This window comes from Orcinus orca, chromosome 12 (genome assembly GCF_937001465.1).
Source record: "Orcinus orca chromosome 12, mOrcOrc1.1, whole genome shotgun sequence".
NCBI lineage: Eukaryota > Metazoa > Chordata > Mammalia > Artiodactyla > Delphinidae > Orcinus > Orcinus orca.
The window spans coordinates 27,712,445-27,735,761 of NC_064570.1; the positions used below are offsets into that span (position 1 = coordinate 27,712,445).

The 23,317-nt window shown below is 38.6% G+C and overlaps 1 protein-coding gene across 25 annotated transcripts in view; it reads left to right on the top strand.

Moving 5' to 3' along the window:
- The window catches only part of AHI1 (Abelson helper integration site 1), a 246,470-nt gene that overhangs the window by 192,089 nt on the left and 31,064 nt on the right, over positions 1–23,317 (top strand). For 8 of the 25 annotated variants that reach the window (XR_007470456.1, XR_007470453.1, XR_007470450.1 and 5 more), the window contains 4 exons: positions 15,158–15,330; positions 18,038–18,302; positions 19,548–19,628; positions 20,277–20,429. Coding sequence is in view for 10 of the 25 variants with exons in the window: in XM_049695194.1 (XP_049551151.1) it covers positions 999–1,101; positions 15,158–15,160 (106 nt within the window). In the remaining 15 variants the exon portion in view is untranslated. Of the gene's footprint in view, positions 1–998; positions 1,102–15,157; positions 16,394–18,037; positions 18,303–19,547; positions 19,629–20,167; positions 20,430–23,317 lie in introns of those variants that run through there. The other 17 variants (XM_049695194.1, XM_049695196.1, XM_033406659.2 and 14 more) reach the window with 9 other exon arrangements.

Genomic DNA, 23,317 nt, shown 5'->3' on the forward strand with positions numbered 1-23,317 from the left:
CAGCAGGGCTGGTTTCTGGTGAGGCCTCTCTTCCTGCCTTGCAGGTGGCCAGCTTCTTGCTGTGTCCTCACATGGCCTTTCCTCTGTGCATGTGTGGAGAGAGAGAGCTCTCTGGTGTCTCTTCCTCTTCTTATAAGGACACCAGTCCTGTAGCTTAGGGTCTCACCCTTATGACCTCCTTTAATTTTAATTACCTCCATAAAGGCCCGATCTCTAGATATATTCACTTTGGGGGTTAGGGCTTCAGCCTGTGAAAGAATACAATTCAGTCCACAGCAGTCACTGTTCAGTCCTCTTATTGCCTGATTTTGAAATTCTTGTACCTTTTTCAAGCTCTGTTGTGATGTCTCCCACCATTCCTAGACATCCTAGAAAGGGGACACTGCCTTCCATTCTCTGAATTTCCCTTTTTTCATTGTTTTTGTATTTTCTTTTTTCTAACATAACTGGAATTACTAAACACTCATCCACAAAATATTTGTTTTCTATGTTACTGTTACACCATTTGAAAAGCTGCATTCCCCATCTCACAGGTCAGGATATCACTGTTTTCTTATGCATAAACTTCACCCCTTCTTTCACCCCTTCACCCCTTCTTTGTCAGTAAGGAATCTCCTGCTCTTTTACACACACACACACACACACACACACACACACACACACTTTCTTCTATTTAATTTGATAAAATCTTCCTGGTTTTTCCCAGGCAGCTAATATTTTTCTAAAAGAAGTAAAATTTATTTTATTCTTGTCCCTTGATACAGTAAAAAGGAGCCAAACCAGCTAAGGTTTATTGTCTCTACGTTATTTTCAGTGACTCCCTGCTGCCCACCCACATATATAATCGCTCATATCATCTGTCAAATATTTTTCTCTCAGATCCTCCCCTTTATCTCCCCTTTTTATTCCCACTGCCACTTCCCTAAGTCTGAGCCCCATCTGAGCTATTGCATCAGCTTTCTCACTGGCTCCTTGTCTCCAATCTTCCCCTCCTGCAGTTCTGAGGTGGGCAGAGAACAGAGCCTTGAGGACCACAGACACATCATGGATGTGCAGGGGAAGAAGAACGAGCAAACTGGCCGGAAAGTCACCCTCATAGAGGTAAGAGGAAACCAGGAGACAGTCATGTCACGGAGTCAACAGGAAGGTTTAGGAAAGGCATGGTCAACAAGGACAAGTATCAAAGACAGCAGAAGTAATATAAGGGCTGAAAAATGCCTTTGGGATTTGCAACCAAGAGGCTGTTTGTGACCTGGGAGAAGATGGTTTTGAATGGAGGGTCCTGGAAGCATGAGTCAGATTGTCTCCAGCCCGTAGAGAGAAGGCCCGTCAGGAGAGGCTGCTTCTCCCAGAAGTTGGACTTCAAAGGAAAGAAAAAGCTGTGCAGAAACTAGTGGAAAACACAGGATGTAAGGAAGATCTTTATACAGGAGGGAATGACAGGAATATTTGTAACCCCAGAGCAAAGAGCCCCTTGAGAAGAGCCAGTCAAGGTGTAGGATAAGGAGAATAATTAAAAGAGTAGAATTTGAAACAAGAAGGTGGCGCTACTTTCTCCACTGAGACAGGCAAGTGAGACAAAATGAGTTTGAATGATGATGTTTTCTGGTGAGAGATAAAGTATAAGAAGGACAGGAAAAGACTTTCTAAAGAAGGTGGCCTCCGTTTTCTCTATTACTAGAAGTGAAGTTTGTCTGCTGACAGTGAAAATGTTAAGCTCTATCACGTACACTTTTATGAAATTGATACTTAATGAGAATTAGATTCAAATTTTTCATAAGTATTTTTAGATTTGGATGGCAAAAAATAAAATCTCATTATACAGAAAGTTTATAAATCAATAGTTTTATAATCATGGGTGTTAAGGAATGACTTTTTATCACTGATACCAAAATCGGAAAACATATTTTGAAACAGATTTTTAGCTCTAAATAATAGAAACTTTAAAATCATTTATGTCAGAGAGAAAAAAATGCCATAAGCAGAATCTAAAAACAACCAATAAGCTGGGATCAGGAAGAATTTCACAAAACATGTGACAGACGAAGCGTTAATACCCTTAACTTATAAAAAGCTCTAAAAAGTCAAAAGGGAAAAGAAGTATATCAGTAGGAGAACTGGCAAACGGGGTGCACAGGACGTTCTTAAAGGGATATATGTGTGTATATATATATATATATATAAAACAGTGAACATACGAAAAATGTCCAATTACAGTGATCGAATTAATAGAAATTAAAACAATAAATGAGATGGTATTTTTCCCTCAGAAAATGGCAGCAGGCTTCAAACTGATACAACCTTGTGTTGATGAGAGTATGGGGAGGTGGGTTTCCTCATATGCTGCTGATAATAGTATATATTAAAACAATCCTTTGTGGAGTATAGCTTGGTAATACTTGTTTATTTTAAGCTTTCAAATTGTTCATGTCTTTTGACCTGAATATTCTACTTCCAGGAATTTACTGTAGGAAAATGTTTAAGTATACATGCGGAGATTCAGTTAAAAGGCTACTCCTTCAAGCAGTGTTTTAAAAATAGAAGGAAAAAAAATTCAATTTCTATGAATAAAGGATTGATTAACTTTTTAAAATTTTATTTATTATCATTTTTTTTTGGCTGCGTTGAGTCTTTGTTGCTGCGTGCAAGGCTTTCTCTAGTTGTGGCGAGCGGGGGCTACTCTCCGTTGTGGTACGCGGGCTTCTCATTGCAGTGGCTTCTCTTGTTGCGGAGCACGGGCTCTAGGCATCCGGGCTTCGTTAGTTGTGGCATGAGGGCTCAGTAGTTGTGGCTTGCGGGCTCTAGAGCGCAGGTTCAGTAGTTGTGGCACACGGGCTTAGTTGCTCCACGACATGTGGGATCTTCCTGAACCAGAGCTCAAACCCGTGTCCCCTGCATTGGCAGGCGGAGTCTTAACCACTGTGCCACGAGGGAAGCCCAGGATTGATTAAATTATGAAGGATTTATGTAATAGAACACCATGTGAGAACACCATGTGACTATTTCAAATAGTGAAAATATTATAGGAGTATGTTCATAGATGTGGAAGGAATGATGAAAAATTTTTAAGTTAAAAGAGGATGATTATAAAATAGTTTTTATATAACATATGCATAAAATATGGAACAATATACATCAATAAATGTCAGTAGTTATCACTAAGTGGTGGAATTGTAGTGATTTTTTTTCCTTCATTTTACTGTGTGTATTTTCTAATTTTTCTACTCAGCATATATTGATATATATATATACACTTGATCATTTCTTTTTTTTCTTTGCTTTTTGTTTTTTTATTTATTTTTTATACAGCAGATTCTTATTACGTATCTATTTTATACATATTAGTGTATATATGGCAATCTCAATCTCCCAATTCATCCCACCACTGCCCCCCGCATTCCCCCCTTGGTGTCCACACGTTTGTTCTCCACATCTGTGTCTCTATTTCTACCTTGCAAACCAGTTCATTGTACCATTTTTCTAGATTTCACATATATGCGTTAATATACGGTATTTGTTTTTCTCTAACTTCACTCTGTATGACAGTCTCTAGGTCCATCCACGTCTCTACAAATGACCCAATTTCGTTTCTTTTTATGGCTGAGTAATATTCCTTTGTATATATGTACCACATCTTCTTTATCTATTCGTCTGCCGATGGGCATTTAGGTTGCTTCCATGACTTGGCTATTGTAGATAGTGCTGCAATGAACTTTGGGGTGCATATGTCTTTTCGAATTATGGTTTTCTCTGGGTATATGCCCAGTAGTGCAATTGCTGGATCATATGGTAATTCTATTTTTAGTTTTTTAAGAAACCTGCATGCTGTTCTCCATAGTGGCTGTATCAATTTACATTCCCATCAACAGTGCAAGAAGCTTCCCTTTTCTCCACACCCTCTCCAGCATTTGTTGTTTGTAAATTTTCTGATGATGCCCATGCTAACCGGTGTGAGGTGATACTTCACTGTAGTTTTGATTTGCATTTCTCTAATAATTAGTGATGTTGAGCAGCTTTTCATGTGCCTCTTGGCCATCTGTATGTCTTCTTTGGAGAAATGTCTATTTAGGTCTTCTCTCTGTTTTTTGATTGTTGTTTGTTTTTTTAATACTGATCTGCATGAGCTGTTCATATATTTTGGAGATTAATCCTTTGTTGATTCGTTTGCAAATATTTTCTCCCATTCTGAGGGTTGTCTTTTCGTCTTGTTTATACTTTCCTTTGCTGTGTAAAAGCTTTTAAGTTTCATTAGGCCCCATTTGTTTCTTTTTTTTTTTAATTTACATTACTCTAGGAGGTGGGTCAAAAAAGATCTTGCTGTGACTTATGTCAAAGAGTGTTATTCCTGTATTTTCCTCTAAAAGTTTTGTAGTATCTGGTCTTACATTTAGGTATTTAATCCACTTTGAGATTATTTTTGTATATACAGTTAGGGATTGTTCTAATTTCATTCTTTTACATGTAGCTGTCCAGATTTCCCAGCACCACTTGTTGAAGAGACTGTCTTTTCTCCATTGTATATCCTTGGCTCCTTTGTCATAGATTAATTGACCATAGGTGTGTGGGTTTATCTCTGGGTTTTCTATCCTGTTCCATTGATGTATATTTCTGTTTTTTTGCCAGTACCATACTGTCTTGATTACTGTAGCTTTGTAGTATAATCTGAAGTCAGAGAGTCTGATTTCTCCAGCTCCGTTTTTTTCCCTCAAGATTGCTTTGGCAATTAGGGATCTTTTCTGTCTCCCTACAAATTTTAAGATTTTTTGTTCTAGCTCTGTAAAAAATGCCATTGGCAATTTGATAGGGATTGCACTGAATCTGTAGATTGCTTTGGGTAGTATAGTCATTTTCACAATATTGATACTTCCAATCCAAGAACATGGTATATCTCTCTATCTGTTTATACTTGATCATTTCTTTTAAAACAAAAGTAATTTTGGAAATTTTTTACTACAGCCCATTCTTTATGCATTTAAAGAAATCAAGGTCTGAGAGTCAGAGTTAAAAAATGCCTGAACTAGGACTTGATCTTCTGGCTCCAAGTTCAGAGTTATTTCTGTTACAAATGCTTTGCCTTTTTCCCTTTTTTTTTAACATCTTTACTGCAGTATGATTGCTTTACCATGGTGTGTTAGTCTCTGCTTTATAACAAAGTGAATCAGCTATACATGCACATATATCCCCATATATCCTCCCTCTTGTGTCTCCCTCCCAACCTCCCTATCCCACCCCTCTAGGTAGTCACACAACACCAAGCTGATCTCCCTGTGCTATGTGGCTGCTTCCCATTACCTGTCTGTTTTACATTTGGTAGTGTATATTTGTCCATGCCACTCTCTCACTTCATCCCAGCTTACCCTTCCCCCTCCCCATCTCCTCAAGTCCATTCTCTACGTCTGTGTCTTTATCCTGTCCTGCCCCTAGGTTTTTCAAAACTCTTTTTTTCCTTTAGATTCCATATATATGTGTTAGCATACGGTATTTGTTTTTCTCTTTCTGACTTACTTCACTCTGTATGACAGACTCTAGGTCCATCCACATCACTACAAGTAACTCAGTTTCATTTCTTTTTATGGCTGAGTAGTATTCCATTGTATATATGTGCCACATCATCTTTATGCATTGATCTGTCAGTGGACACTTAGGTTGCTACCATGTCCTGGCTATTGTAAATAGAGCTGCAATGAACGTTTTGGTACATGACGCTTTTTGAATTATGGTCTTCTCAGGGTATATGCCCAGTAGTGTGATTGCTGGGTCATATGGTAGTTCTACTTTTAGTTTTTTAAGGAACCTCCATACTGTTCTGCATAGTGGCTGTATCAATTTACATTCCCACCAACAGTGCAAGAGAGTTCCCTTTGCTCCACACCCTCTCCAGCATTTATTGTTTGTAGATTTTTTGACGATGGCCATTCTGACTGGTGTGAAGTTATACCTCATTGTAGTTTTGATTTGCATTTCTCTAATGATTAGTGATGTTGAGCATCCTTTCATGAGTTTGTTGGTGATCTGTATATCTTCTTTGGAGAAATGTCTGTTTAGGTCTTCTGCCCATTTTTGGATTGGGATGTTTGTTTTTTTGATATTGAGCTGTGTGAGATGCTTGTATATTTTGGAGATTAATCCTTTGTCAGTTTCTTCATTTGCAACTATTCTGAGGGTTGTCTTTTCATCTTTTTTATAGTTTCCTTTGCTGTGCAAAAGCTTTTAAGTTTTGTTAATTCCCATTTGTTTATTTTTGTTTTTATTTCCATTTCGCTAGGATGTGGGTCAAAAAGAATCTTGCTGTGATTTATGTCATAGAGTGTTCTGCCCATGTTTTCCTTTAACAGTTTTATAGTATCCGGCTTTACATTTAGGTCTTTAATCCATTTTGAGTTTATTTTTGTGTATCGTGTTAGGGAGTGTTCTAATTTCATTCTTCTACATGTAGCTGTCCAGTTTTCCCAGCACCACTTATTGAAGAGGCTCTCTTTTCTCCACAGTATATTCTTGCCTCCTTTATCAAAGATAAGGTGACCATATGTGTGTGGCATTATCTCTGGGCTTTCTATCCTGTTCCACTGATCTATATTGCTGTTTTCGTGCCAGTACCATACTGTCTTGATTACTGTAGCTTTGCAGTATAGTCTGAAGTCCAGGAGCCTGATTCCTCCAGCTCCATTTTTCTTTCTCAAGATGGCTTTTGCTCTTTGGGGTCTTTTTGTGTTTCCATACAAATTGTGAAATTTTTTTGTACTAGTTCTGTGAAAAATGCCATTGGTAGTTTGATAGAGATTGCATGAATATATAGATTGCTTTGGGTAGTATACTCATTTTCACAGTGTTGATTCTTCCAATCCAAGAACATCGTATATCTATCTGTATCATCTTTAATTTCTTTCATCATTGTCTTACAGTTTTCTGCATATAGGTCTTTTGTCTCCTTAGGTAGGTTTATTCCTAGTTATTTTATTCTTTTTGCTGCAGTGGTAAGTGGGACTGTTTCCTTATTTTCTCTTTCTGATTTTTCATTATTAGTGTATAGGAATGCAAGAGATTTCTGTGCCTTAATGTTGTATCCTGTTAATTTACCAAATTCATTGATTAGCTCTAGTGGTTTTCTGGTAGCATCTTTAGGATTCTCTGTGTATAGTACCATGTCATCTGCAAACAGTGACAGTTTTAATTCATCTTTTTCTGACTTGGACTCCTGTTATTTCTTTTTCTTCTCTGATTGCTGTGGCTAAAACTTCCAAAACTATGTTGAATAATGGTGGTGAGAGTGGGCAACCTTGTCTTGTTCCTGATCTTAGTGGAAATGGTTTCAGTTTTTCACCATTGAGAACAATGTTGGCTGTGCGTTTGTCTTATATGGCCTTTATTATGTTGAGGTACGTTCCCTCTGTGCCTACTTTCTGGAAGGTTTTTATCATAAGTGGGTGTTGAATTTTGTCGAAAGCTTTTTCTGCATCTATTGAGATGATCATATAGTTTTTCTCCTTCAATATTTTCATATGGTGCATCATATTGATTGATTTGCGTGTATTGAGGAATCCTTGCATTCCTGGGATAAACCCCACTTATCATGGTGTATGATCCTTTTAATGTGCTGTTGGATTCTGTTTGCTAGTACTTTGTGGAGGATTTTTGCATCTGTGTTCATCAGTGATATTGGCCTGTAGTTGTCTTTTTTTGTGACATCTTTGTCTGTTTTTGTATCAGGGTGATGGTGGCTTCATAGAAGGAGTTTGGGAGTGTTCCTCCCCTGCTATATTTTGGACGAGTTTGAGAAGGATAGGTGTTAGGTCTTCTCTAAATGTTTGATAGAATTCGCCTGTGAAGCCATCTGGTCCTGGGCTTTTGTTTATTAGAAGTTTTTTAATCACAGTCTCAACTTCAGTGCTTTGATTGGTCTGTTTATATTTTCTGTTTCTTCCTGGTGCAGTCTGGAGAGGTTGTGCTTTCTAAGAATTCCTCCATTTCTTCCAGGTGGTCCATTTTATTGGCATATAGTTGCTTGTGGTAATCTTTCATGATCCTCTGTATTTCTTCAGTGTTAGTTGTTACTTCTCCTGTTTTCATTTCTAAGTCTGTTGATTTGAGTCTTGTCCCTTTCTTTCTTGATGAGTCTGGCTAATGGTTTATCAATTTTGTTTATCTTCTCAAAGAACCAGCTTTTAGTTTTATTGATCTTTGCTATCATTTCCTTCATTTCTTTTTCATTTATTTCTGATCTGGTCTTTATCATTTCTTTCCTTCTGCTAACTTTGGGGGTTTTTTCTTCTTCTTTCTCTAATTGCTTTAGGTGTAAAGTTAGGTTGTTTATTTGAGATGTTTCTTGTTTCTTGAGGTAGGATTGTATTGCTATAAACGTCCCTCTTAGAACTGCTTTTGCTGCATCCCATAGGTTTTGGGTCGTCATGTTTTCATTGTCATTTGTTTCTAGGTATTTTTTGATTTCCTCTTCGATTTCTTTAGTGATCTCTTGGTTATTTGGTAGAGTATTGTTTAGCCTCCATGTGTTTGTATTTTTTACAGATTTTTTTCCTGTAATTGATATCCAGTCTCATAGTGTTGTGGTCAGAAAAGATACTTGGTACGATTTTAATTTTCTTAAGTTTACCAAGGCTTGATTTGTGACCCAAGATATGATCTATCCTGGATAATGTTCCATGAGCACTTGAGAAGAAAGTATATTCTGTTGTTTTTGGATGGAATGTCCTATAAATATCAATTAAGTCCATCTTGTTTAATGTGTCATTTAAAGCTTGTGTTTCCTTATTTATTTTCATTTTGGATGATCTGTCCATTGGTGAAAGTGAGGTGTTAAAGTTCCCTACTATGATTGTGTTACTGTTGGTTTCCCCTTTTATGTCTGTTAGCATTTGCCATAAGTATTGAGGTGCTCCTATGTTGGGTGCATAAATATTTACAGTTGTTCAATCTTCTTGGATTGATCCCTTGATCATTATGTAGTGTCATTTGTCTCTTGTAATAGTCTTTATTTTAAAGTTTGTTTTGTCTGATATGAGAATTGCTACTCTACCTTTCTTTCGATTTCCATTTGCAAGGAATATCTTTTTTCATCCCCTCACTTTCAGTCTGTATCCCTAGGTCTGAAGTTGTTCTCTTGTAGACAGCATATATATGGGTCTTGTTTTTGAATCCAGTCAGCCAGTCTGTGTCTTTTGGTTGGAGCATTTAAACCATTTACATTTAAGGTAATTATCGATTTATATGTTCCTGTTACCATTTTCTTAATTGTTTTGTCTTTGTTATTGTAGATCTTTTCCTTCTCTTGTGTTTCCTGCCTAGAGAAGTTCCTTTAGCATTTGTTGTAAAGCTGGTTTGGTGGTGCTGAATTCTCTTCGCTTTTGCTTATCTGTAAAGGTTTTAGTTTCTCCGTCTAATCTGAATGAGATCCTTGCTGGGTAGAGTAATCTTGGTTATAGGTTTTTGCCTTTCATCACTTTAAATATGTCCTGACACTCCCTTCTGGCTTGCAGAGTTTCTGGTCAAAGATCAGCTGTTAATCTTATGGGAGTTTCCTTGTATGTTATTTGTTGCCTTTCCCTTGCTGCTTTTAGTAGTTGTTCTTTGCATTTAATTTTTCATAGTTTGATTAATATGTGTCTTGGCGTGTTTCTCCTTGGATTTATCCTTTTGGGACTCTCTGCACTTCCTGGACTTGATTGACTATTTCCTTTCCCATATTAGGGAAGTTTACAACTATAATCTCTTCAAATATTTTCTCAGTCCATTTCTTTTTCTCTTCTACTTCTGGGACCCCTATAATTTGAATGTTGGTACATATAATGTCCCAGAGGTCTCTGAGAGTGTCCTCAATTCTTTCCATTCTTTCTTCTTTATTCTGCTCTGCAGTAGTTATTTCCACTACTTTATCTTCCAGGTCACTTATCTGTTCTTCTGCCTCAGTTGTTCTGCTATTGATTCCTTCTAGAGAATTTTAAATTTCATTTATTATGTTGTTCATCATTCTTTGTTCGCTCCTTAGTTCTTCTAGGTCCTTGTTAAACATTTCTTGTATTTTCTCCATTCTATTTTCAAGATTTTAGATCATCTTTACTATCATTACTCTGAATTCTTTTTCAGGTAGACTGCCTATTTCTTCTTCATTTGTTTGGTTTGGTGGGTTTTTACCTTGGTCCTTCATCTGCTGTGTATTTCTCTGTCTTCTCATTTTGCTTAACTTACTGTGTTTGGGGTCTCCTTTCTGCAGGCTGCAGGTTTGTAGTTCCCATTGTTTCTGGTTTCTGCTCCAGTGGCTAAGGTTGGTTCAGTGAGTTGTGTAGGCTTCCTGGTGGAGGGGCCTAGTGCCTGTGTTTTTCTGGATGAGGCTGGATCTTGTCTTTCTGGTGGGCAGGGCCACGTCTGGTGGCATGTTTTGGGTTGTCTGTTGCCTTATTATGATTTTAGGCAGCCTCTCTGCTATTGGGTGTGGTTGTTTTCCTGTCTTGCTAGTTGTTTGGCATAGGGTATTCAGCACTGTAGCTTGCTGGTCATTGAGCAGACCTGGGTCTTAGCATTGAGATGGAGATCTCTGGGAGAGCTTTCGTCGTTTGATATTACGTGGAGCCAGGAGGTCTCTTGTGGACCAGTGTCCTGAACTCGGCTCTCCCACCTCAGAGCCTCAGGCCTGACTCCCAGCCAGAGCACCAAGACTCTGTCAGCCACACGGCTCAGAAGAAAAGGGAGAAAAAAAAAGAAAGGAAGGGAGGGAGGGAGGGAGGAAGGAAGAAAGGAAGGAAGGAAGGAAGGGATAGAAAGGAAGAAAGAAAGAAGAAAAGAAAATATAATAAAATAAATTTACTAAAATAAAAAATAAAATGTAATTTAAAAAAAATGAAAGAAAGAGGGGCTTCCCTGGTGGCGCAGTGGTTGAGAGTCTGCCTGCCAATGCAGGGTATATGGATTCGTGCCCTGGTCCGGGAAGATCCCACATGCTGCGGAGCGGCTGGGCCCGTGAGTTATGGCCACTGAGCCCGCGCGTCCGGAGCCTGTGCTCTGCAACGGGAGAGGCCACAACAGTGAGAGGCCCACGTACCACAAAAGAAAAAAAAAGAAAGAAGAGAGCCACCAAACCTAAAAACAAATCCACCAATGATAACAAGTGCCAAAAACTATACAAAAAAAAAGAAAAAAAAAACGGACAGACAGAACCGTAGGACAAATGGTAAAAGCAAAGCTATACAGACAAAATCACACAAGCATACATATACACACAAAAAGAGAAAAATGAAAAGATATATATATATATGTCTATATATATTTTAAAAAAGGAAGAGAGCAACCAAATCAGTAAACATATCTACCAATGATAATAAGCTCTAAATACTAAACTAATATAAACATAAAACCAGAAACAAGTTAGATGCAGAAAGCAAACCCCAAGTCTACAGTTGCTCCCAAAGTCTACCGCCTCAATTTTGGGATGATTCATTGTCTATTCAGGTATTCCAGAGATGCAGGGTACATCAAGTTGATTGTGGCGATTTAATCTGCTGCTCCTGAGGCTGCTGGGAGAGAGTTCCCTTTCTCATCTTTGTTCACACAGCTCCTGGGGCTCAGCTTTGGGTTTGGCCCCGCCTCTGCGTGTAGGTCACCTGAGGGCGTCTGTTCTTTGCTCAGACAGGACGGGGTTAAAGGAGCCGCTGATTCGGGGGCTCTGGCTCACTCAGGCCGGGGGGTAGGGAGGGGCACGGAGTGCGGGGCGGGCCTGCGGAGGCAGAGGCCGGCGTGACGTTGCTGCAGCCTGAGGCGCGCCGTGCGTTCTCCCGGAGGAGTTGTCCCTGGATCACGGGACCCTGGCAGTGGCGGGCTGCACAGGCTCCCGGGAGGGGGGGTGTGGATAGTGACCTGTGCTCGCACACAGGCTTCTTGGTGGCGGCAGCAGCAGCCTTAGCGTCTCATGCCCGTCTCTGGGGTCCGCGCTGATAGCCGAGGCTCGCGCCCGTCTCTGGAGCTCATTTAGGTGGCTCTCTGAATCCCCTCTCCTCACACACCCTGAAACAGTGGTCTCTTGCCCCTTAAACAGGTCCAGACCTTTTCCCAGACTCCCTCCCGGCTAGCCGTGGCGCACTAACCCCTTCAGGCTGTGTTCACACCGCCAACCCCAGTTTTCTCCCTGGGATCCGACCCAAGCCCAGTCGTCAGTTCCCAGCCCCCGCCCGCCCCAGCGGGTGAGCAGACAAGCCTCTCGTGCTGGTGAGTGCCGGTTGGCACCGATCCTGTGTGTGGGAATCTGTCCACTTTGCCCTCTGCACCCCTGTGGCTGCACTCTCCTCCGCGGGACCGAAGGTACCCCCTCCGCCACCCGCAGTCTCCGCCCGCGAAGGGGCTTCCTGGTGTGTGGACACCTTTCCTCCTTCACAGCTCCCTCCCACTGGGAGGTCCCTATTCTTTTGTCTCTGTTTATTGTTTTTTCTTTTGCCCTACCCAGGTACGTGGGGAATTTATTGCCTTTTGGGAGGTCTGAGGTCTTCTGCCAGCGTTCAGTAGGTGTTCTGTAGGAATTGTTCCACATGTAGATGTATTTCTGGTATATTTGTAGGGAGGAAGGTGATCTCCACATCTCACTCCTCTGCCATCTTGAAGGTCCCTCATGCTTTGCCTTTTAACTCTGATTAAATGGTAAGTACTTGCCGGGCGGGGGCTATAGCATGCTCACATTTTCTCTCCCCAGTACTTAGCCTGGTGTCTGGCCACATAGTAAAACTTCAGGGAATACTCATTGGATTGAATTTCTTGTGGAGTAGGGCCCAGTATTTTTAGGAGTCTTATTTTTCACACATACCATACACACAAACACTAACCTGGTTTCTTACTCATTTTCAAAATCCTGCTGTGAGATTTTCCTTTCTCTTTTCACATGATTTGCCTTTATCGGCCCTCACTCTGTTACTCTCTCCCTCTGTTATGTTACGAGGATACTTTATGAGGAGATACCACAGAGAAAACCTGGGTTTGTGTTCCTGCTGGTGTCTTACTTAGATGACATCTCTTCCCTTGTCAGCAAGTCTCTGCTGCCTCTTAGGTGTTCGGTCCCTGTGCTGTCAGCAGCCATCATCGTGCTGCTGTGTCCCTCTTGCTCGTTCCCTGTTGTCAGAAGGGGGCTGTTCCTTGTCCAAGGTGTGCACTTGGAAGTTTCTTCTCCTTTTCCTTTTATTCTGTCCCCTTTCTCCCTTTCATAGATAGTCTTTGTCATTCTGTATTCAGTGTTCCTTCCTCTTCTTAGTCTGAGTCATTTCCCTTAAATATGTTATCTTTACTGCCTACTTTAGCTTTTTCCAGTTAAGTTTCTCTTCAGGTTCCCCCTCTTGAGGGTCCTCCTGGCTCCTGTGTTTACTTCTCACAATGCAGCCTCAGTCTGATTGATTTAACTTGTCCTACTGTCTTGTGCAGGATCCATCTCACTCGTTTCCAGCTGTTCTCTTCCTCTCCCTCCCTTTTCTGTTTTTCTTCCTTGGTTTTGTCCTACCGCTCTCATAAACTCCTCCTCTCACCCTGTTTGTCTCATTACTCCTCTGAGGTCCTTTACCTTCCTCGCTGTTCCTTGCAGACGTTTATAGGGTCTCTGGGTGACTTGAGCTCAGCATCCATTTGAGCCTTTCCTTCCCCACTTTTGTCAGACCCTAATTTGAGGCAAGTTTTATATGCTGTACCTATATACACACCAGGACAGTATGATGCCCTTTTTTGCCCCTGGTGAGATTGTACCTTACCTCACCATAGCTGTACCATTTTATGGTCTACCTTAGTTGCGTTTGTGAGCGTGTTCACTTGAAACATTTTGGGGCTTCTATATATTATATAATACTGGTTTAAAAATTTTAAAATCAGAAAACAAGGACTGACAAAGGATTTTTTTTCCCTCATATGGAAAGGCAGTACAACCATTTATTTAAGATTGGGCCATAAACCATAGCAGAAAAGAATATGAAAAAGAATGTGTGTGTGTAATATATATATATATATATATATCCATATATATATATATATGTATACACACACACACAATATATGTATAACTGAATCACTTTGCTGTACGGCAGAAATTAACACAACATTGTAAATCAAATGTACTTCAGTAAAATAAATTTAAAAAGTAAAAGATTGGGCCTGTCCCTAAAGGCACAGATGTTCCCTAACCTTCCGGTTTAGGGTTAGGGAATGGTTATTAGCACATCCTTTTTTGCCATGATGCTCTAGCCTCTACTTTTCTCAGGAGTGATCAATGGAATTGACCACCACCTAATCAGCTTGCCATTATCCTTAGATTGAAGTTGTTTTCTAAGAGCAACCAAATGTTAAACCCTTTCTGTTCAGAAGAAGGACAACAACAGTTTTGTGTAAGTCCAGATACTCATCACTGATATGTAAATAATTGCATCAAAAAATTTCAGGCTCAACCCCTAGTTTATCACCCTCTAGTTTTGGTGTACTTACTACATGGTCTCTAAAGAAGCAACATCTTGTTTCATCTGCCTATTGGTTCTTGACTTTTATTCATGGTATAATTTGTTTTATTTCAAAGCTGCATCTAGATACATAGTTAACCGTCACTACCTTTGTCAATCAAAAATGCCACATACCATTTTTTGGATTTATTTGAAAAGCTATAATAGTTTACTCACTTCTAAAAGAAGACATAGCCATAGACTAAATGAAAGAGTGCTGTTTAATAAAATGGCCTATATGCTTTCCAGTCACTAACCTGAAGCATCTTCCATGACAATTTTTTTTCCAGTGAATGAAGAATGTTATAAACTCTGATTGCCTGCACTTAATTTCTGGAAGTTACTGAGGGTTTGCAGTGCTTATTGTCTGTATTTGAGAAATGTATTTCTTTTTTGCTTAAGTTAACTAGTCAGTGCTGGATCAGGCCTTTAGCAACTGCTGATGACACTAAAAGATGTTAATTTAACTGTATGTTCAAGAGGCAAGCTAGAAGTTAATTCTAGAAGTTAAACTAGAAGTACGTTCAAGAAGACAAATTAGTATTTTGGTCGTGTGTGTGTGTGTGTGTGTGTGTGTGTGTGTGTGTGTGTGTGTGTTTTATTACTTGTGCTGTTGCCTGGGCATGCCAAGATTTGTTGTAACTAGAAGGTATTGTTTAAGTTCATTTAGTACATTTTGTGTCATTTTCTTCTAGTAAAGAGCTGAAGAAGAATGAAGGGGCAAGGAACCAAATATACAGAAATGAAATGACAAATTAAACCAAATGGAATTTCTCTTCAGAGTTCAGAAATTTCAGATGGCCAGGAAGAAAGGAAGGCTCTACTATTTCTTATCCTTATGAAAGAATCTAGAAAAATCAGAAACAAGGTATGGGTGGAAAAATAAATGTGGCCTTTTGAAAAGCTTAATTGTTATAAACCATTGTGTTTGCTGTTGATCAAAGTATTGGTACTTGTATTTATTAGTAACTGCATCAAAATTACATTACCATTCTTGGAAAAATCAATAAAGAAAAACCATAATTGCCACACAGCAAATATGAGGAAAAAGTGTTTGCATTGTTAGGATGTCCATAAAGTAATCATTTAATATTATATCTGTAATGTGGTTCTGTGTGTGATGATATACTCAGAATATGAAATATCTGCTATTTAAATTTAACTTTATTTAAAATAAAGATAAGCAGCTTCAGGATTTTGTGTATTCAAAATGGTCCAAGTAAGAAAGGCATTAAAAGGTAACAAATGTTTACCTTGTTTTTAAATTTTTGTTTTTAAATTTTTTAATTTGTTTTTAAATTTTTACATTGAATTATTTATTTCTTTAGTTCCAGAGTAACAGTGTCATTACTATGTGACCATATATTTTGAAGTGAGATGTTGTAAAATGGGAAAGTTCATCTCTTTGTTTTTCACTTGACTCTTCTTAAAACTGTGTGATTTTAAGTCTGTCAATAAAATATTTAACTTCAAGAAGGTCAAAACTAATATAAAATTAGAAAACTTATTTACCAAATTAGACAATTGATTCCATTAAAGTAAGAAGTGAGAAAAACAGTGTTGGGCATTGAGGTGTAAATTTTGCCCAGATGTATACCGGATGTGAAAAATCTTCTAGTAGAAATATATTTGACTCTTACCCCTGCACATGTTGTAGAGGCATGAAAATTGGTAAACTTGCCCGTGCTGTGTAGAACTTGGGGGGAGGGGGGCATTTTTGAAAGTGGTGAGTGGCATTGATGACTGCTGAAGCCCTCAGCCATTAGCACAGAAATGTGTTCCGATAGTACCAAGCTCCCCTGTTCTAGATGCACACGTCTGTGCTTCAGGTACAGCTGGACCCAGCCAGCTTGAGTCACCCTTGTACAGGCTTGTTTTTTCTTTCTTGTTAATGCACTTGATAATGAAAAAAATAAAAATATGTGACTCTCTGCAGTTTCAGCTCATAGTTTTGAGATGTGTGTAGATTCTCTGATTTTGGTTTTAATTACAAAGAATTTCAGCAAGTTGCAAAATGATTTTAAATCAAAACAATAATAAAATAATATGTCAGAGGAGCTAAACATTTGCTGAAATCCCAATGTTCATATGAAAAATAAAGGGTTATTTTTATATTGTAACTACTGAAGGCAAAAATAACAATTGAGGCAAACACCAGGAAAAGTTGTTTCTACTCAAAGCCCATTTCTTTTCTTTTTTGTCCTGTTGACAAAGCAAGATTTGGGTTATGTTTGTGAATAGATTAATTATTATTAATTAATAATCTTCACCACCTTCTAAGATGAGATGGGGTGGGGGAGACCATAAGAGTGCCCTCCAAGTAATAAGTCCAAATTATAATCAAGCAGAGAAATCAGACTATTTACTTAGTAATAAATTAACTTTGTTTTATTTTTATCCTAAAATTATTGAATTCTATCCCATTTTATAGTCTCTTTTCTACAAACAAGTAGCAATTTGACACTATCTTTTCTAGATAATAAATAATGTCATTCTTACAAATTAATTTCCCAATTATTGATTCTACTCTGTCTTGAAGATTCGAGTTTCTTCGGTATCAAAACTATACAATGAATAGGATTTGCAAAGCTAGAATAAAAAGCAAGTTTTAAAAAGATTTAAAACTTGAAATATTTTACACCATGAATGCAAATTCATGTTTAAGATGCACCTTTTAAATATGAAATCAGTGTTTTAAATGGTTAACACTTACTACTTTTGAAACCTTTCGTAAGGTTTCTTTCCAAAAAAAAATGGATACTTGACATTAATTTTATTTTTCAGTTACAGAAAAGTTTTATTAGAGAAAGATATTTTCTCTTTAGGAAGTTCAGCAAGACTATCTGGGAAATAACTTATCATTTTATAACTTTATATGTCATGTTATTTTAGTCATATATTTAACTCACAACTATTTTTCAGAGGGTTAGAAAGTTCTAGAAACTATATAAAAAACTCATGACCTTATACTTTTATACGTATTTCAATGATTTCCATCTGAGGTCCATATCTGTTAAGTAGATTATGGGAACATTTTTCACTAGTCCAACTTTTGAAGCTCTATATTTGTTGATTTCTACCTCATTGGACTTGACTACAGAAGAGATTCCCCAAATCTTCACTTTATGTACGTGACCTCATTCAGTCCTCACTTCAAACCCAGGAGGAAGATAAAATCTTCCCTGCCCTGCAAATAAGGAAACCGGGGCTTTGAAAGTTAAGCAACTTGTCCAAGTGCACACGGTCAGTCAGTGTGTTGCTTGCTGTCCATGGAGGTTTGTCATACTCCACTGGGGCACCTCAAAGGTCCCCACCCACCTCAGGTGCTGGGTGCAGTGAGCCAGTAGCACCTAGAGTTGGTCTCCAGCCCACACAGAGTAAGGAAGCAACCTGATGAACGTACAACCACACTCAGAGACTAGAAACATCTCATATGTCTTCCATACAGCCGTGACCTACATAAAATGAAATACCATATCTGAGTGAATTTTTTTTAAAAAAACTGATAATGTCTTTACCCCATATTTGTTTTGCAAAATCTTTACTCCATACTCTAATTCTTACATTTTTTTAAGGAATCGATTCTGTGGACTCAAACTAACACATGGACAGTAACATTTTATTCAAGAAACAGTATCCCAGTCACATAAGAGAAAATAAAAACATCAAGAGTCACGTCAATCAAAAGGCTCTGTTGAGTGGCAAACTCAGTCTGTGGATGGACCCAATTATCTGCAGGCGAACTGAATGTCAGCATCATTTAGGGTTAACAATGGACCAGCTAGGCAAAAGCAGACAGCTACTCTCTGCAGAGACCCGGAAAGCAAACTTGGTAATGAGGTACTTCATTCATCATATCCTTCTGCTCTAATTATTAAAGTGAATAGGGAATACTTTAACTTAAGGCGGGAACTGGATAACATAAAAACATCTGTTTTGTAAACACAAAGAATGCTTTTTTTCTAATGATCTCTTCACATCTACATCAAGCATATGTTGTGAGCCCCCTGTTTTCGAAAGTTGCTCTTCTAACACCTCAAATTCATTCTGATTATGGATGGGTTATTTTGATTGTCTCAGAAAGTTAGGGAGGATAAAGCTGCTAAGAATCTACAGTTTTACTATCTACTCACAATCTAAAGAGGGGAAGGGTGTCATAAGTAAGTACATCTATAACCATGCATAACACATGTTCTATTACTTGTGTCAGAATGGTCCAACTATATATCCTTCAATGTCATTCACCTCTAAAAGTACTAAACAATCTGATTTTTACTCATTCTAGTTCACTTTTTCTTAACTCATCACTTGGATCCTTGTGAAGAATTGTGAAAGAATTTGGTAGAGGAAAATGTAGGATTTTTTTTTTATACAGCAATTATATAAGTAAACATATATTGCCAATCTTTAAAGTTGCTTGGAACGAGCTGATTTACTGTTGAGAGGGAACAATTATAGTTAAGAAAAAAAAAAGTACAAAAGGAGGAAAAAGGAAGGCGAGGAAAATAGCTTGTTGCTGGAGCAAAAATGAACAACTGAAGCTTGTGAAAAAGCAGTCGCTAGACCAAAGGAAGAAGGTTCCCTGGAGAAAAACGTGGTCGCTACGGTTCAGTTTTTCAGTGATTTCAACTGAGAATCAGTAGTTAATTTTTCTTCTGTTTAATTTGTTCATGGGACCATTTTATGTAAACACTCCACACAACTTTTTCCGGAGCTACAGTTATTCGATTTAAAATAAGTGGAAGATGGCTAAGCACGGTGATGTTTTTAACATCCCTGCCTGTTAATACAGAAGAAGTTAATGTTCAGAAGTATCTGCACATGCTACTTTTAGCAACTAAATATTTCCATCGTGGTAAAGAAATGTTAGTGAAATCTATGCACTTTACGAACATCAAATTCTTATACTTATCATGTGTGCAGGCAGAGTACATAATAAGCTAGTCTATAGCAGCTGTAAATTTCTGAGGATTTATCTAACCACAAATACATTGAAATGGGGAAACGGGGCTATATTAAACTATGCAAGATGCTGCTGGAGCTTTGCCATTTCTGCAACATCCTGTAATTAATTTCTCATGACAGGTCTGGCAAACTGAAACATCCAATACACTTGCGACAGACAGACTAGAGTTGCTGCAAATCCTACAGTCCCATGAAGTGAAGGTAGTTTTTTTCTTTCAAACATGAATATAGCTCTGTTTAGAGTGTCCCATGGCCAAGGACAAATTTGTCACTTTTTAATTCCAAAATAAAGAAAGTCTAGAATATAGGAAAGATCCTGAGCTGAGTGTTTAATCTATTCTCTGTGTTGCGCAGTCTTTCCCTGAAGAGGGACGGCCCTGGGTAGGGGATGATATCGTTAGGTTGGCATGCATGCCTGTTGTAGTTATGATGGGATTCTCTCCTGGGAGATTTGAGGTCAGTTCTCTCTCGAACACATCCTCTCCCTGTAAGCAAGACTCACAAGACCACCTTCTCCATCTGTGTGTCATTCTCTCCTGGAACCCATAATCCTGCCATCTTGCAAACTTAGAGCACAGATAAATACAGAAATGATCCCTGCTGCAACACAGAGAAAGAAAAAAAACGTAAATTTTTTTTTGCCAAAATAGATTTTCCTGTATAACAGTAAGTTCTTTGTCAGTTCATATCGATGTGAAAGAATGACCCTCTCTTTACCTGATGTGTGTAATTTGATACAGGTGTTAAGTGTTTGGTGTTAAGGATGGACCTTAGTAAGCAAGCCTCCTTCTTGCTGGGGGAGTGGAGATTCTGCCCCTAAAAATGAAATCAGCATATCAATGTCCACAGCCTCGCGCATTTCCTTTGGAAGGTCGGAGTTCCTCGGACTACAAACAAGAGGACACAAGGGAGAGTGGGAACCTTGAATCTGGAAGTTTTCATGAGAAGGGAAAGGTTCCAGGTGGTAAAGAATAGGATGGGTCTTGCTCAGCAGAAACAGAGGTGAGAAGCCAGGCAGGCAAGGGGCAGTGGTTTCAGCCCAGTTGCCAAAGGCTAACTGTAAACACCTGATGCTCTTTGTATTTTCTCCAGTGATTGTCTTTCCCTTTATCCTTGCTATTGAAAATGTATTCTGTTCAGAGGACCAGAGAACTTTGTTGCTTGGGCTTAAGTTTTAGAGAAAAGCAACCACAGAACCCCAAACTGAATAACCCAAGGGGAAAAGTGAGCAAGAGACCATGTAGGAATGCTTTTGTATCCTTCCACTCCTCTCCACTGGAAAAGCTCCCTTCAGAGCTCATCTATGTAAAACTCTGGAAATGGAAGGGAGAGATCAAAACATAAAAAGGAAGACCCTTCTTTTTTGTACTTGTCCAGGGTCACAGAATCCAGGGCCAGGACCCCACCTCCTACTCCTACTGCTATTTACTAGGTAACATTCTCAGTTACCTTAAAGCTGAATTATTCAATCCTAATTCTTGAAAAATCCTAAACTTCTTCAACCTCCTACACAACTAAGAATAACATCCCGTATAGAGCGTGGTCTACATTCAGGTAAATTCCTCTTTAACACTAGGTTGTTATAAGTGGTGAATTTGAATGAGTGAGGGTTGAAAGTAGGAAAAGTATAAGGTGATAGCAGAGAGTCCAGAGAGAGGCATTTCGGTGCACGCACAAGAGGTCGTTTTCTTTGATTTTTGGTTTTTTACTATGTTGACAATTGGATACAGATAAAGACTGATTCTATTTACGTATCAATAGCTGGAGTTACTGACAGTTTGCCTAAATATATCCTTATAGTTAAAGATCATCAATAACTTTAACACTTTTCATGTTTCTTCAAAGCCTGTATGATCGCTTTCAATTTATTCACCAGCTGATTATTGAAAGCCTGTTTGTCAAGCAGTGGGCAGGAGCTGAGTGGACAGTTGAACCAGGAGCCTCAACTCTTCTACTCTGTGTTTCACCTTGAAATTGCCACATGTTTACTGCCACCATCACCCCACAGTGGTTTTCAGAGGACTTCCACATACATTACTAAACTTGAGCCTCATGACAATCTTTGTTAAACAGAAAAGTCCCCCATTTTTCAAACCAATCGCAAAGAGGTTGAGTGACTTGCCCAATAACTGCTAATCAGCGTCCAGCTGTCCTCCTCCCAGTGCTGTGTTCTTTCCAACCAGGAAAACCCATCACTGACATCTGAAAACTGTGGAAATAAGTTATATGGAAAGCCAATATGTTCCCTGTACAAAAGGCAACATTATATAATAACACTAATTTGGATGTGGGTCTTTTCGGATCAATTTATGATCTCTTCCTGTAGTCAGCTATAAAGTGTTTGTTTTTGCTGCCATCCTATATTTAAATATATTTTTAAATACAAGAACTTAAAATGTAAAGTTGTAACAGAGGCCAAATAAAAACATGTAAAAAAATATTTTTATTGTATTTTGTAGACAGAGGAAGAAGGAGATGTGCAGAAAATGCCAGAGTCCCTTTTCAAAACCTTTTCACAAATCAAGTAAAACAAAATCATTTTGTGCGTTGTATATTGAAGCCAAATAGTTTTTATTCAAGTTACCAAATAAATTACATTTTCTATTAAAGGGCAGTAAATTCCCATTTGACGTAAAACTTCATTATATCAACTAACTTGGAGATACCACAGAACCTTTCATTAAATGCAAACCTGACCACGTCACACCCCGTTTAAAACTCTTCACTGGTACTCCCATCCACTCTTACTAAATCTAGTGAGTTTTTCCTATTTGCTTAACAGTTATTCCTAGAAATTCAGTCCTGTGCTCTCTGATATCACAGGAAACTCTCAAATGAAATTCAGTCACCTTGGAAGTGACAGCAAAAGTAAGAAACTTGGTTGATATCTGAAAGTCCAAACCACAGAGCACAGCACAGACCTCCCTGATCTGTCCCCTCTGTTCATCCATGTCATGACTGCATGTGGAGGTCCTCTGTTCACACTGCAGCGAGACCATACTACTGCCCTCCAGGGACCGTTGCTGCTTCAAGCCCTTGACTTATTCTCTTGACTTGAAGACACCTTTTTCCCAAAGCCTCTGCCAAGTATATTTCCATTCAAGTTTCATCTCAAATAACACATGCACTAAGATTCCTTTCCTAATTACTAACCATGGATAATTGTATTCTCACAGTGTCCTATACCTAATATCTATAAAGACACTTACTTAGCACATGACATTGAAACTGACAGTCTATTGATCAATGTACTATTTAACATTTCTTGTGTGCCTGAGATAACGCTTTTTTAAATTGAAGTATAGTTCTTATATATATATATATATAGTTTTATATATATTCTTATAAATCTGTGCTTGTGCTCAATATCAAAGGATATTCTCAAATGGAATTTAATCTTTTTAAAAATCTTAAATGCCCAGTAAGACTAGGGAATTTAGGAAGGAATCTAAGAAAATGTCATTAGTCATACTACCGCGCCTTCACAGCTGTCTTTTGTCTTTTTTCATTCTCTCTTCTCTTTCTCACACGCTCCCCTTTTCTTCTTCTTTTCTGGCTCCCTTTTTCCTTCTTCTCTGCTTGACATCAGCAGTGGCATTCACTGAACTCCCCATTAAACCATCACTGACCCATCTCAGTCTGCTCCTGAAACTGGGAATCCAAGATGGAGGATCCATCCTGACAGTGACTTTGGCTACCTCTATCCAAGCCCCCAGTGCCCTCTGAGCAACACTTTACTTACATAAAAACACAATCTTTAAATGTGGGTGTAGTCTTCCTTTCATGTCTTTAACTGTTTTTATGGAGGCAAACTATCTGGAAGAGTATCTATCTGATTTGCATAATATTTTACATTCCCATTCATCTGAGGGTAAAAATCCTCCAAAAGC